Source organism: Cololabis saira, chromosome 1 (genome assembly GCF_033807715.1).
Source record: "Cololabis saira isolate AMF1-May2022 chromosome 1, fColSai1.1, whole genome shotgun sequence".
Taxonomy (NCBI): Eukaryota; Metazoa; Chordata; class Actinopteri; order Beloniformes; family Belonidae; genus Cololabis; species Cololabis saira.
This window is the reverse complement of record NC_084587.1, coordinates 37857776-37873738: the sequence shown is the minus strand read 5'-3', so window position 1 is coordinate 37873738 and position 15963 is coordinate 37857776. Positions and strand designations below refer to the sequence as shown.

General features: G+C 39.0%; 2 protein-coding genes across 2 annotated transcripts; both read right to left on the bottom strand.

Moving 5' to 3' along the window:
* Positions 1-117: 117 nt before the first annotated feature.
* LOC133452808 (beta-2-glycoprotein 1-like) lies at positions 118-8057 on the bottom strand. The gene is made up of 8 exons (XM_061732461.1): positions 7938-8057; positions 7220-7396; positions 3556-3652; positions 3086-3162; positions 2585-2773; positions 2280-2459; positions 919-1116; positions 118-453 (listed from the first exon to the last, which is right to left on the bottom strand). The coding sequence occupies exons 1-8, from the start codon at positions 7999-8001 to the stop codon at positions 389-391; spliced, it is 1047 nt and encodes a 348-aa protein (XP_061588445.1). The 5' UTR covers positions 8002-8057; the 3' UTR covers positions 118-388.
* A 2518-nt stretch (positions 8058-10575) lies between these two features.
* Positions 10576-13562, bottom strand: LOC133452799 (beta-2-glycoprotein 1-like). Its single transcript, XM_061732449.1, has 8 exons — positions 13409-13562; positions 12971-13150; positions 12217-12313; positions 12033-12109; positions 11736-11921; positions 11391-11570; positions 10951-11148; positions 10576-10797 (listed from the first exon to the last, which is right to left on the bottom strand). Exons 1-8 carry the CDS (start codon positions 13476-13478, stop codon positions 10688-10690), a joined length of 1098 nt encoding a protein of 365 aa, XP_061588433.1. The 5' UTR covers positions 13479-13562; the 3' UTR covers positions 10576-10687.
* Positions 13563-15963: the final 2401 nt, after the last annotated feature.

The following is a 15963-nucleotide window of genomic DNA, read 5'->3' as shown; positions in this document are numbered from 1 at the left end:
TAGTATGAATTCATCCATCCATCCGTCCTTTATCTATACCTGCACAGTGCACATATATAGTACACATAATTGAGTAATTATTTATTATACTCCACATATTCACAGTGTCAAAAACTGGAATTATGCAAATTATCATACTTGGTGTCTTTATTCAGGTCATTTCCCTCATTGTCTCAAAGGGAAAAAGTACAATGTATAAAAAAACATACATTTCCAATGAAGAATGATTCTGCTTAAATTTAGTAGAATTAAGTACTGAATACTGATTTTATTGCATTGCATTACATACAATAAAGTTGCATAAAACCATATTCTTTATTTCAGGGAGCACAACAGTCATCTTTTCCATCCTCCAGTGATCTCGGGAGAGGCAGGATCAACCACTGTTTCAGCATTGTTCAATTTCTGATGGCAGTGAACTTGCATTTAAGTTATACTGAAGCGCACTGGGTTCTAGGAAGAAACAGACACATGTATAAAACAAGCTCCAGCTGATCCTAACCAATTATAATAAAGGGGTGGAGGTTGTCATTTATCATCTTGTGATCATGATATGGCAACAAAAAGCAGAAAGGTACACATTATTTTTCATCTTCAAATAAAAAACTAGAGAAAAACAAAATAATACAATATTAGAGCTTTTTTTGAACTTGCTTAGACATTTATTATATTTCCAAAATTGTATATGTGTAATTGCATTGATCTTTATTTTGATTAAGAGCATGCTTTGCAAGTACGATGTCTAACTTGGTTCCATATTATGGATTTTCTGGTTGAACTGTATCAAGTTGATTACAGCATTTTCTTTTTCAGCTCCTTCTTCCATTTTAGTCAATTAAGACTGAGGACAAAACAAAACTCTCACACCCCATTGTTGGTTCTGTTGTATGATCTTATTCATATCAAAATGTTCCTTACCTTCAAAGCATTCAGGAATTCTGAGTGTCCCATCGAAGCACTGGGTTGGGACAGCATAGCCACAGTTTCTGTCCTTGTTCATGCAGTAGACTGAGACAACCTCTTGGTGTAGGACAAGGTTGGGTTGGAGATGTTTCACCCAGATTTTTTTTCCTTTGTGTAAAATTCTTCCTCTCTGTATACCTACACTACAAGGAGCTATAAGTGACAGAATTACAATAAATAAATACAATTACTGCTGGCATTGCATTATGAATCACTGCATCATACATATTAAGTTTTTGTAAAATGCATTATATTGGTTTATCAAAATTATTGTTTAAGTTATATTTTATAACCTTTAGAAAGATAAGTCTAAAATCTAAATGTTAAATACAGACATTTATGATTTTGTTGTCAGACATACACCGACAGAATGGATTAGAAATAAAACAGTCAAGATGTGCTCTAACCATCTATCTACTGTATCTATCTATAATATGGCATTTTGCCTTTTAGTCATTTTAATGCAAAGTTGCTAAATTAACAGGGGCCCAAAGTTAAAAGAAAGACAAAAAGAAATGAAGCAATGAGTTGATATCAGATAAGTTGGCATTTGGCAACTGTTTGACTGGAGATACTAATATAAAGTCCAAGGAGATCTAAAAAAAAAAAAAGTGAAGGAGGCTATCATTAGGCTGAAAAAAACAACAAAAAAACAAAAAACAAAACCCAATATGAATCTGTTTGAGCGATATCAAAAGTTTTAAGTGTAGCCATAGCAACACACTGGAAAGCACTGGTGAACTCAACAAAACCAAAAGGCCTTGAAGTCCATGGAAAACACCTAAAACACTGAATCCTGTCAATGACAAAGAAAACCCCTTCACATCCCCAGCAGAAGTCAAGAATACTCTGAGAGAAGGTAAACGTATCATTGTTCAATCAAGACAAACGTTAATGAATGTAAATACAGAGAGTTTACAAGAAGGTGCAAACCCTTGGCAACCATGTAGGACAGCTGGATTAGACTTCGGCATAAAACATCTAAATAAATAACGATTTCCTATGTTTTGAAATCAGATTCTTTGGACAGATGAAACCTGGGTTAATTATTAGTATCAGCATGATGGGAAGACAAAAATGTAGATGAGAAAATGAGGAGGTTATAATCCAAAGCAGGCCATGTCATGTGTTAAACATGGTGGAGGTAGTGTAACGCTGTGGGCATGTATGGCTGCCAATGAATTGAGCTCACTGTTTACTGATGATGTGACTGCTGACAGAAACAACAGGATTCATTCTGAGGTGAACAGGTGAAGAAAATGACAACTCACAGCTAATATCAGAGTCTGTAAAGTAACAGGTTTTTGCACTTCTACCTTTGCAGGATGGCTTCTCAGACCATGTCCCATCTGCCTGGCAAACAATCTCCAAATTCCCCACCAGTACGTGGTCGCCTTCGCAGCCATATTTGACTGTTTCCTTGTAATCGTAATCTGGCTTGCCACTGCTTGACATGTAGCCTCTTTCAATGTTCTCTGGTGGAGGGCAGGTCACTACTGCGGAGGAGCAATGTAGTCACTTCATTATAAAAGGATAACGCTTCTTATGTCACATTACTTTAAAACAAACGTTTGATTATTTATTCATATGGCATCAACCTCTTCGTATACAACTTTCATACCTCGACATTCAGGTGTGTTGGTCCAGGTACCATTTGCTGTGCACTCTGCTATTGGATCGCCAAAGACTGCATATGGGGGCCGACATATATAGACTGCAGTGGTACGATAATCAGTTGTGCTCCCTCTGACCCTTTTATCATAAATGACCATTCCAAACTGTGGGACCGGAGCCAGCGCACAGGACACAGCTGCAACGCAAGCAATACAACATGGCAGCTCATGTTTGGATATGTTTGTACTGTCTGTTTGTAGTTCTTTAGCATTACTGAGCTTTGTGCTGAATTTTGTTTTCTCAGTTTTAAAGACAAGATATTTTGGTGATTTATTTAAAAGTAAAGAATTATCTGGAAGTTGCTGTCTCATGATATGTCCAGTAATTGCTATGCTATATATATATATATATGTGTGTATATATATATATATATATATATATATATATATATATATATATATATATATATATATATATATATATATATATATATATATATATTACATACCTATGCATTCTGGCACAGGGGTGCTCCACGTTCCATTGGCCTGGCACACAGCATTGCTGGCTCCAGTCAACATATACCTGTGCAGTGTCAAATTAATCAATTAGTTCATGCTTAAAATAAACACAACATATTGACTTGAAGTTTGTTAAACATGAAACATATCAGTGTAGAGTCGAGATAATGACTAATTATGCTCTACCTTATACTATCAAGAGTTATGTGGCCTATCTCGTAAAAAGTTTTTTTTTGTTGTTGCATAAAACACATATATTTATATGTGTATAAGAACGTGTGTGTGTGTGTGTGTGTGTGTGTGTGTGTGTGTGTGTGTGTGTGTGTGTGTGTGTGTACGTGTGTGTGTGTGTGTGTGTGTGTGTGTGTGTGTGTGTGTAAGAGTGCAATAACCGTTTCACTTTCTTTGTTTGTCATTGGTTGCTGATCAGTCTTACACAATAAAAAAAAGATTTTACCCTTCACTACAGGTGTAGTTAATCTCACTCTGGTACACTGTATCCTCATAGTACAAATCTCCATTAGATGGTGCATCGGGATAGGGACATCTCTTTGCTGCAGGAAAGAAAACAATCAGATTAAACTTTGTGATCCACATTTTTGATTAATATAGCTCTAAAAACTTTACAAGTGATCAAGACTATTTCATATGAATAAGCAATACAAATATAACAAAATATTAGTGTTAATAATTATAACAGAAAACAATGGCTGGTATCTAGGAAATAATGCACCTTGAGGAGTTAGTTCCCCTTTCCACACATTCATGTAGTCTATGCTACATGGACTCCATAAATGAACTATGTGCACATTAAGAAGGAGGCAGCGTGGCAGGCAGTCCACCAGCAGGCAAAATGGAGGAGTGCCCAACCTGGACAGATAACATGGCAATGTCTGGAAAAGCTATGACAAGTGATGACAGGATCTCCAGAGAATGCAGCTCTGACTTGTCCAAAGTAACAACCTACTGGGGAAAAACCAAATGTTGCAACAACACCCTGTTGTAGGCTTTCTCAGCATCAACAGGTCACACAGGAAGGTATCAAAGCCAGGTTTAAGACCACAGTACTATTGATCCTGTCCCTGCACCTGGTGATAGCAAGGGACAGTCAAGTGACCTAGAGAGTCAGCAACAAGGAAGCACAAAGTAGCTCCAACAAGTAAACAACCCTCCAGAGAATGCTAAAAGGTGATCTACGGGGAACATTTTCCGTCGTCATCACCCCCAGGTAGAGTGGGAGAGGAGAGAGAGAACTCTTCAACCTGGCAAAGAAGCTGCAAATGCTGTGGAAAGCTAGGAATAAAGCCAAGAACAAGGAGAAGGAGGGCTTGGAAAATTTGTGTAGACAGATCAAAACCAGACTCACCCACCCAAGATTGCTTGAGGAAAAGAAAACTGCCCTCCACCAAGCAGGAGCTGGAGGATTACACAATCAGCTCAGTAACAGTCGAAAGGAGAGTCCCCTTGGAGCCTCGGGATATATCCCTCTGCCTCCAGAGACCGCCACAAGGTTTAACACGACTTCTCCAAGATGGTCCGAAGTCAAGTAGGGGGTTAAGGGTGTGAGATCTGCATCTGCACTGAGACCAAAACGCTTACCCTATAGGGTATATGAACTAAAAAGAAAAACTCTCAGAACCCCAGCCAGTTCAGAGGACTAGCCCAGCTGAATGTGGAAGGGAAGATGTTCTTCTCTGTGGTGGCGGGCGCATAACCATCTATGCTATTGTTTCCCAACCCTGGTCCTCAAGGCACACTGTCCTGCATGTTTTAGATGTTTCCCTGCTTCAGCACACCGTGATACAAGTGGCTGTGTCATCAACAGAATTGTGCAGACCTTGATGACAAGCTAATTAGGACCATTAATTAGAATCAGGTGTGATGAGGAAGGGAAACATCTAAAACATGCAGGACATGGGCCTCGAGGACCAGGGTTGGGAAACACTGATCTATGCTATTGTTTTGGCAAACAGCTATTTCGACGCCAGCTCCCAGAAGGCAAAGTCCCTGGTGGCGGTTTATGGTTTTAGCCACAGACTGTATAAAACAATGGACAATGCTTTAGATCACGTGACCAATTGGTTTCTGAAGACCAAGAAGTTTGGAAGCCCGTTTTTCTTCGTACAGGGTGCAGCCATGTTTCTTGAGAATCTAATGGGAGCAGGCCCTCTGCAAAGTTAGCTTTCTTTCCAGCTTCTTCAGCCAAACTCCAACGAAATATGTCCAGAGCTGCCAGCAGACATTTACAGTGGAAGATGTTTAAGATGTTGATGACAACAAAATAAAAAATGTCCATCGCATTTAGCCGATACTGGTTAATACAAATGGCAAGTTGCTTTGCTAAGCACGGTAGCACTATGATTATGAATGAGGAAGTGATAAAGGCTAGCCATTGGCTGAGCCAACTGTCAACCAATAATATTAGAATTAAATGTAATGCTTTATATAAACTCTCCTGGTGTAGTACAAAAAAAATGTGCCCCCCCCCCCCAGAGTTGTCATGGATGTGAAATCAAATGATTGAGACCAAAATGTTTTTTTGAAACAGGTTGAAAATATTTTTATTTCTGTTTATTTCTGCTCTATAGTTGGACATATTAACATGGGAGTCAATGGAGATTGACTCGCTTTTGGACCCGAACTCTAACAGTCAATCGAGGAACTGCAACAAAACTTAGTTCCACATGAGACTCGATCCAGAAATTGAATAGTTAGTACTCGGTATTAGCTCAGCGGTGTGGAGCAGAGGCTCAGGGAACAGCACCAGGTGCTTCCAATAAGGTCACTACTTTGTCTTTTTAAAGTAGTGGCAGCTGGAATAAAATAAGAGTGAAATCAATGCCTCTATTGCTGCATATTTCCTGTGTTCTGAAAAGAACCATGAACAAGCTGACTTTGGCCACTGTGCTGTGTGGTGTGTGTTGCTGGAAAATGAACCCTTGGTGTCTGGATCTTGCTACATCGCAGGGTTTCCCAGCTGCATGGGACACTCCACTATGCTCTGGGAACAGATCCAGGCAGTAAGGCAGGAAAAGAAAGATCTTCATGGGGTTTGGCTTGAAGTTATCAATGTCCATAGCTCTGTTCCCCACAAGCTCATCTGTGTTGTTGTCCAATTTTTCTACATACCAACATGTATCCAGACCCTGTTAACTACTTTCAGCACCTTTCACATCTGCTACTGAATCTAAAAGCTCTCCACAGGATGGCATGAGCTGGACAAGGGGAAAACCATGGGTTGTTCTGTCCCATCCTCTTCACAGCAGCATTTGAGAGCATCCTAATTGTTAGAAAACAAATGGATCATGAAGTTAGACCCCCATCGTGTCTGCCACTCCCAGGCATATGGAGCCACATGGGTGATGTTAGCACCCTCCTTCAGATAGCTGCAGCTGTCCTGCAAAGGCTCAATGAGCTTTCAAGGGGACAAAGGTCAACAAGGGGACGGGGAGTGATCTTTCCTTCCTCCTGGAGGTGAATGGAACAGAAGAGTTGATGTAGACAAGCTGCTAAATTTCCCTCAAGAAGTCACGGCAACCAGCCTTAGGTATGATGTCGCACTCCGGTTGACAAGAAGAACAAAGAATGCAAGAACCGTCATCAAGGAGGAACTGACTGTTCCATGAGAGGAAGGGATGGAACCTGTCTTCAAGAGCAAGAGGGCAAAATAGGGCAGCGGAGTACTCCAAAGCAGGATGCAGGGTAGTACCTATGTGGTACAGATACTAAATGGGAGCACCTGAGACTGTTAGGTGTCTCGGCGCCAGGCTGGGGAAGGAGCTCAAATAATTGACGGAGGAAGGACAAAGAAGAAGAACGGACAAGGCCTGTGGGAAAGAAGGATCCTGATGCTGGCTGCAGCGGGCTGCAGAGACGCATCCCTGTCGCTGTGCCGCCACTCTGAGATGTTCAGGGATTAACTGGGTGAAACATCTATGAGTGGTGGACCCTGCAGCCAGCCCACTGGCACTACTGGAGGTGCGGCATGTAGAAATACTAAGCAGGTGCCACCGGTGTGTACAACTAACAGTTACAGTTCCTATTATTAATAATTTGTGTTGAATTTAGACATGATAAATCTGTCACAGCACCTAAATCTCTTTAGTATAAGGGATACTCACGTATGCACATTAATTTGGTTTTTGTCCACTCTCCGCTGACAGTGCAAATGATCTTGCGAGGCCCCGATACAGGGGTGTATCCCAGTTTACAGGACAGTGCTAACCCTACACCAGGGTTAAAGTATTCCTGGTGATCAGCAATCTCAAGATTAGCAGCCAACTCAGGTACAAAACATACTAAAAGAAAAGAAAAGAAAGAGGAGAGAGAGAGAGATTTAATAACAACTGCGTGTGCTGTTAGATATTAAATATACATTTTTTATACGATCCACCAACATGTAGTATGGGCTTTGCAAAATAAAATAAAAAATAAGAAATAAAACTAGTATAACACCACACAACATGAGAATTAACATGAAACTATTAATTTACTCGTAGCCTTTCAACATGTAATCATGTACATGAAAGTATGTTCAATATGTTGTATGTGATTACGCTCATTTCCTGAAACATTGTCAGAAAATCAGAGGAAAAGCAACTGATATAAAAATATTTCATTACATCAAATTACAACAATACTTCTGAGGCATTAAAATGTATCTCCAATAAAGCTACAACACATTCAATGAAAAGGAATGATTGCCTTTTATCTTGACAAGACAGAGAAATATTACTACTTGTGTTTCTTTAAAACAAAGATGGAGTTGGTTTGATCTTTAAAACTGTAAAAAATTGTCAAATAAACAGTCAATAGTGGTAAATTAAAAACCAGAAATACCATTGTCTTGCTCTGATGTCACAGTGGTAAAGAGCAGAAGTGAAGACAGCAGAAACAAAGCCATCAGATGTTCAGTCGTTTCCAAAAAAGTACAAACGCTCCTCTGTTCTTTCCCGTTCCCCGTGGTTCAAATACTGACTCTCTGTGTCCGTTTTCACAGTTGTTTGTGTTTCTCTAAAAGTAAACAGATAAGACCAGCATGGAGTAACTGTTTAGTGTCACCTACCTTTTACTTTTCTTTCTGGTACCATTTCCAACTTATAATCTTTGACATTTTACTGGAAGTGGAACTCAAACAGCACACATTCATTTGCTGTTGCAGCGTCACAAAACAATTAGTGATGTTTTTATGCTCCACTCGGGCTTGTGGCAATTTCCACTATGTTACTTTACAGACCTTAAATCAATATATCATAATTTCATCATACTGTATGTTAGACAAATTTCAGGTGAAAAAAAATGAATAAACAGGAGCAATAAACACTCAGTACGTGAGCTTTTGTTTTAAAGTAACGTCACAACTTTACTGTCCTTTGCTTTGTCAGAGCAAGCACCATGTAAGGAGATTGACATCAATCTCCATATTCAACCCATTAATTCAAGCAGAAGTGTTGGGAAATGGGGAGAGAGTCTGAACTTGAGGCCAAAAGTGACTCCAAAAAGTGACTCCAAAAGTGGTGTACGCTGCTCCTCTACTGCACAACCGATCAACCGTTGATTTCGGCTTTGATTTCCAATCAGGATTAGTTTTTTTTTTTATCTTGCTATTGAGGCTTTGAACTTTTATGGAGTAGTTTCTCAGGATCAACATCCGGTATGGCTTGATAGAGTAGTTATGGTCACACAGAGCTCAGATTGCTGGAGTTGTAGGCTGAATAAGTAAAATGACATCTCCCAGGCGTGGTGATAATGTTTTGAGTGAGAAAATATGCAAGCTTCAAGTGTGATGAATTTGTACACACATAGTTTAAATATTCATGTAACATTTCAACTTGTGTGTGCAGTAACGGAGCCGGTAAATGCTTTACAATATTACTTTGATTTGACATTTTTCAAAACTATATTACCGTGGAGAAACGTCATGAACTCTAAGCTGAAAAGTGAGTTTCTTACCATCATGTAAAAAGTGTGTGTTGACGTAGATTCTTCAGAGAGGATTGTTTTCAGCTGCTCTTCGCTCAGAGGGTTTTTACTACTTGACCCAGACTAAGTTTATTGGACTTTTGTCAGGAATTATTGTTTGTCTCTGTTTTTCCTCTCGTTTCTTGAGGTTTCTTGTGTGAAGTTGTTGGATTTACATTGTTACCAAACTTCCCGTCAAACTTCAGGAGGATTCTGGTAACAAGCTGTCAGCCGTCTGGCTGGTATATCAGAGGTTATTTATGAACACATCTATAAATACCATCTCCCAAACAACTGCTGTTGACCCGGCAGACCGTTCTACTTCACTATCAGGTCCATGCAAATTGGTCCTGGTCACATTAGACTAAAGAATCCACTCACAATAATAATCCAGTCTTTGTTTTTCATGTTTTGTAAAGTGTAATGGATGTGAATGGAAAGAGAACAACCAAATCCTGATTAGATTAGATTATTATGTCTTGGATGAAGCTCATAGAGGTAGGCACAATTATAAATAATGTAAACCAGACTTTCTGAGCAGATGCACAAACACATTTCTGTAGCTTGTCTTGTTTTTGATTACTGCCACAGGAGCCTTTCTGCTTATTTTGAGTTTGGGAGGGTCCTGTAGCTTTTCCTAATTTCTGAGGTCTCAAAATCAAATTTTTCAATCCCTCCGGCAATTGTTTTTCAAGTGGAGTCATGTGGGAAAAATATAGATAAGACATCATTCCAAAACTGAGAATATTCCTGTGAATCCTTGTCAAACAACTTGGGCGATTGTAGATCACAGGTAGACTTGGTTTGGTTTCAGGAATGTTTCCAAATTATTTTTTTTGTTCATTTTTCTGTCAGTGTCAAGTACATGAGAGGGGAAACAACTTCACAAACCAATTATATTACTTTATATTATATCGTGCTATATTATATCATGATAATTATCTATTTATTTATTTATTTTTCAAATTAATAATTTAATTTATTTATTTATTTACTTTCATTATATTATTTACACACACACACACACACACACACACACACACACACACACACACACACACACACACACACACACACACACACACACACACACACACACACACACACACACACACACACACACACACACACACTTCACAAATCAAGAGAAGAAGTCCAGGAGTTCTATATTCAAGCTTTTAGCATTTGTAATAGTTTTTTTTGTCTCTGACCCAAATTGTTTTCATCAGCCAGTTATCCATCTTGACTTCAGCGTGTAACATATAGTGTCTCTTGTCTCTCGCTGTGCTTTGCTAATCTGCTCAACCTGTCATACCCTTTTTCCAGCCTTATTACCCTTCTGGAATGAATTATTTTCATTAATGTTTATTAAAGTTTTGTGGGTGGCCCTCATTTATATCTGTGATGCGGATGTAAAATGTGCTTTATGGAACAGATCCCGATTCATTAAAGGTTATGTTTCTTCAGATCACCTGCTCTCTTTATTGTCTTTTATTTGTAAGGGTCAGGTAGTAGATACTTTCATCATTTTATTGTAATTATCAAGCACATTTTTCCACCATCAGTTCAAAATGACAGAATAAACATGATAATCCCTGTTTTAGCACATTAACTCATTCTGTAAGAAGTCATGCAGGTGTTGTAGAGTTTGCCGGGCCTGCAGGGGGACCACCAGCACACGCTCTGATTTCAGATGGAAGGTTTTTTGACCTTAAGTTGTACTCTACTTTGCCTGGTTCTAAAAGAAAGAAAAGAGAGAGAGGCAAATATGTTACTCAGCCTTATTTTTTTAAGATATTTTCAATATTGAAAAATGCCATTTCCAAATTCATTTGTAAGTCTTTGTGCTGTGACCAAAGCAGTGAGAAACTCTGATGTGGCAGGAACTCACCCTCAAAGCATGCTGGGATCGGGAGTGTTCCGTCATTGCAGACGCTGGCCACAGGGTAGCCGCACTTCTCAACCTTATTCTTACAATAGAAGACAACGGGCTCTTTGTGGAGGACTCTGTTTGGTTTCAGGTCTGAAATCCAGTACTTCTTACCGTTGTAGAACACTCGACCTCTTTTTATGCCGACTGTGCAGGGAGCTGGGTGGGAAAACAGATCGTTTAAAACATTTTCATAATACCATACAAAACCAGTATGTGGATTATAGAGTATTGGTCTGAAGCTAATTTTAATCTTCACTCACTCATTAGCACAAAAGGATATAACAATATGTAATATTCTAAAGACAGGATACTTTTACATCTCTTGAATCTTTTGCAAGAATAAAATGCAAAAATAAGAGTATACGTATAATATAAGTCTTTTTTTTCTAATCACTCACCCCTGCAGACGGGCTTTGACGACCAGTTCCCTGTGTTTTGGCACTGTATCTCAGCCTGGCCTTCCAGTGTATAGTGCTCATTGCAGGCGTACCTCACCTTCTCCTTGTAGCCATGCTGTCTCATCACAGCAAATGTGATGATGCCGTTGGGAATGTTGGTCGGGATGGCACAGCTCACCTCTGGAATGAGATTGTCAAGAAGAATTAAACAGGATAAAGAGGATTTCAAGCTTAACAACACTGCTTTGCAGGATTGTGTTTTTTGGTCTAGATCAGGGCAACATGATAGATGGTGATGGAAATATATAGATTACATAAATATTTTGTGTCACATGACATGCTCACCTTGACAAACCGGTGGTTCAGTCGCACTTCCATCAGCTTTGCAGCTTCCTCTCTCATAACTTGGTGCTTTAGGTGGATTACACTCATACGTCCAGCCTTGGCCATACATGATCGTGGTGCCTGTGACGGGCTTATCGTGGACAATTCTACCATCTCTTAGTGGCCTTGGCAAAGCACAGTTGACAGCTGTGAGAAGAAACACAACTACATTCAAAATCCACTAAGACGCAATTAATCAAATCCATTTGCTCTCCAGTGAACACAGATGGAGCCTGTTGTCCTATTTCTCTGCAGTACCTTTACAGAGAGGTGGTGGATGGCTCCAAGTACCATCATGTAAACATAGGCTCTCATTAGACCCTTGCATGACATATCTGATGAAAGAAAGAGATCAAAACTGGCATCATTTTCAATTGCAGCACTTTAAACACAAGTTGAAATGAGCTGCGTGAGCGTGGACTTCACTCCCGCCCCCTCCTACCCGTCGTCGCATGTGTAGTTGAGCACACTCTTGAATGGAGCCTCTGTCCTCCCCATTGCAAACGGCTGCAGAGCTCTGGGAACTGTGCACATCTTGGCTACGGAAGAGTAGTTACAACATGAACAATACTGCATGTATTAGGAATGTCTTGTTTCTGAGTCATCTGTAGGATATATTTATTTGGAGTCACAACTGATTCCATCTCAGAAATGACCTTTTCAGCGCAGCTCGGACTTGATTTCACAAGACGTCCATTCTTTTAGGGCCATAACTGCCTTTTGTCCTTGTATTTGGGTGTTCTAGCATTCAGAGAAGGTATTTTGGAGATTTGAACTGTTTTAACATTTGCTTTGAGTTTATGAGCACCATTTACATCTTTCATCACTTGATTGTTTCATGAAAAAGGGAAAATATGTTATTTTTTTATTCCTTTTTCAATTATTCTTATTAATTTATATAATTACATTACTTGAACATTAGAGTATGTTGCGTAACTGATACATGCTTCAATATAAAATCATGTACTTTTGAGATTAATAAAATATTAAACTGAACTGAGCTGGACAGATTGATCTGAACTGAATTCATTTGATCAAACAGAGGCTTCCATTGTGTGAAAAAAGTGTGAAAAATGTGTTGCAGAATGCAACAACAATCTTTGCTATTAAGTCCCTTCCACCATTCTTGAATAGCAAACCAACCAACCAAAGACTTCAAGGTAAAGTTACAGCACGTGAACCCAGTGTGCACTCACGGGAACATGCCAGGGTTGACTGTGTCCACCCTCCAGTTGCAGTGCAGGTTATTCTGGAAGATGTTGCTCTTGAAGCCAAGTACCCTTGCTCACATGTGAGGGTCAATTCTTCTCCCACCTCAAACACACGTTTAAGGGTTGAAATATCAATCCCATCAGTGACAGGAGGCCGGCCACAAACTGATCAAAGAAAAAATAAAAGGAAGTTGATGATAACACGCCATAATCAAATTTGAAGACCTTGCTACAATCTGTGAAAGCTACACACACGTTATTGTTGGTGTTGCACATCAATCTGCCACATATTGCAAAATACAAGCATATGCAGAACACTGACTGATACCAAGTCACGCACACTCCTCGCAGTAGTACATAAACAAGTCGGAGCAAAGAATTTCATGCTAAATTACAGATGAAGCGTTGTCTTTTACATTTTACCTTTCGCTGATGTTGCGATTGTATATAAAGCCGCTTGGCTGAAGAGCAACAGAGCCAAAGTTGGACTCATCTTGTTGGACGTGAGGTTTCCACAATGCCCTCCGCAGCTGGATGGGGATGGGGGATAACAGAATGCCTGCTGGGTAATCAGCCAGTGATGGTGTCCTCCAATCAGATGCTGGTTTAAGCTCTTATTGATTGAGTACAAAGGTCACAAGTCCTGCAGGTTTGCTTAAAGTTGATTTATAACTTTGATTTGGTCTCAGTGTCCTGAGAAAGCTCATCAGTTAAAGCGGTGACACAACAATAATGACGAACACTTAAAGCACCTGGATGCACATTTGCAAATGCGTTACTGCTCACATGCAGGAACTTCCTTCATGGTTAGATTGAACTGTGCAGATACACAGCATTGTTTGAATAAAACTTTCTTACACTTGAAAAGTCTGACTATTTCATATAATTATTTTGCTTTTCATCAGTGGATGTTGAGTCGAGCTCACATTACGTGATTTTGAAGAACAGCAGTTCAGGTTTATATAACGTAAATTATTGTGTAAATATTTGTCTGTCCAGCAAGACAGACTGTGATGGTGAGGCTGCTCTTCAGGTCAGCGACCTTTACAGGAATTAACGCGGGTTTGTTGATGCAGCACTTTCCTGTGGAAGTTCAAAGTGATTTACATCAAACCAGGGGAAAGAAACAGCATGGGAACATTAAAAAGAGATGATCCAACACACTGTGTCAAAATACACTAAAAACAAGCAGTAATAAAACAAACATTGAACTTTATGAAAGAATCGGGTTAATGTATAACGGCAATATTTTGCTTAAAATCTCAATGTGTATAACCTTTGAATCCAGACAACCGCCTTAAAAGATACAAGAGAACACAGCTGAGCGCATTCTTAGAGGAAACTTTGGAGAACTCAAATGGGAAATTGTGGGAAAAAGTTCTCTCCGTACTTTAGTGAATTGTGCCTTTCCCAAATGCATTAAAACACTGCACATGCTGAGCCTCTGAGGAGGAAACGTGAACATTTCTAGGACATTAAAATATGATTGTGAACGACATGAACTCCGCAGATGGAAAATATCATACATGATCTGTTTGTACAGCTAGAAAATTAAAGCCTGCTGTGCATATTTATCGAATTATGATACACAAAGTTGTACTGAAACCTGACCGATATGATTGTAGCAGTTGTAGTCATAATAGTTGTATTGTCCTACAGCGGGGAAACAGAAAAAAAATAATCTGGCAAACATTCATGTTACTATAGTTTCATTCATGTTTGATATGTTTAAAGCAGGCCTTTTAACCCTGAATTGTAATAAGCAGGCGTAGCTTATGGATGGATGAATGAATATTTACAGCTGCATCATTCTGACACACCATATGGATTTCTATCAAGTTATTGTTTGAATAACTTTGAATATTGAAAATATTCAGCTGAACAAACCCCCCCAAACAAATCCACATGGCACTATACACACCTCCAGCGCCTTTTTTCTATGTGTTTTGTGAAACTGAAAATGACAGAAATTGCATGTGATACAATAAAATGACAAATGTTGCAACCAGTAGCATAACATAATGGTGATAGGGCCCAGTGCAAACACACACACACACACACACACACACACACACACACACACACACACACACACACACACACACACACACACACACACACACACACACACACACACACACACACACACACAGCTGAGACTTACGGCACAACAAGAAAAAAAACGAACCAGTAACCATAACCATTTATTCTACCAGTGTGCTCAATCTCTCAATTTCTGGTCTCAATTTGAACAATATATAGTGTCTAAAATCAAGATAAACATCTCAATTGACTGTAGGAGTGTGATATTTTATTTTGTCCATGAAGAAAATGACATCACTTTTATTAGAAACCTGTTCATTCTGTATGGCAAATTTCACATACACAAATGTAAATACTCCAAAACTCCACCCCACTTTAAAGGTTTCTTACTTGAGTTTAAAGAGTGCATTAAATCCCTTAAACTAATTGACACCAAACAAAGTATAACATCCACCGATATATACGAGGAGTTTTTTAAAAAGATGAATACTGTATTTACATTTTACTTATTTATTTTTTCATTCACATTTTTTTTTCTTTTTCATATTTTATTTATTCACTCTTTGATGTGTCATTCTCCCTACTTCTGTTAAGTTTGCTGGAATTTTATATATATTTTTCTTGTTACATATATATTGGAGCACTTGTCTGATCTTTGTATAGAACTTCTTCTCAATGAAAAAAAAGGTAGCCTATTACAGTAAGGTGATTGGACTATTCCATTCACAAAAACCTTTTCTTTTTTTATCTTCTCCCTCCTTCCGGCGCAGCTGCAGCAGTTGCACCGCCGATGTTTACGCCTGTGGTTGCAATGATCAAATAAAATGAGCAGTTACAGGACAACACAATTTCCTCTGTCAGTGAAGTAACTCAGTTCTACTCGAAGTTTTTTTTACTTTTTTTTTTTTTTTACAATTCATATTTCATTACTTATA

Bases quoted from the DNA above. Each gene is read 5' to 3' on its own strand.
- LOC133452799 (XM_061732449.1), bottom strand. From the start codon at position 13,478: ATGAGTCCAACTTTGGCTCTGTTGCTCTTCAGCCAAGCGGCTTTATAT. The intron at 12,314-12,970 runs GTGAGTGCACAC...ACTCTTCCGTAG, and splicing joins GTCAACCCTGGCATGTTCCC to CCAAGATGTGCACAGTTCCC. The intron at 11,149-11,390 runs GTGAGTGATTAG...TTTCCCACCCAG, and splicing joins GTCAAAGCCCGTCTGCAGGG to CTCCCTGCACAGTCGGCATA.
- LOC133452808 (XM_061732461.1), bottom strand. From the start codon at position 8,001: ATGGCTTTGTTTCTGCTGTCTTCACTTCTGCTCTTTACCACTGTGACA. The intron at 3,653-7,219 runs GTGAGTATCCCT...TCTTTCCTGCAG, and splicing joins AACCAAATTAATGTGCATAC to CAAAGAGATGTCCCTATCCC. The intron at 2,774-3,085 runs GTATGTAATATA...CTTGCGTTGCAG, and splicing joins CCCTGTGCCAGAATGCATAG to CTGTGTCCTGTGCGCTGGCT.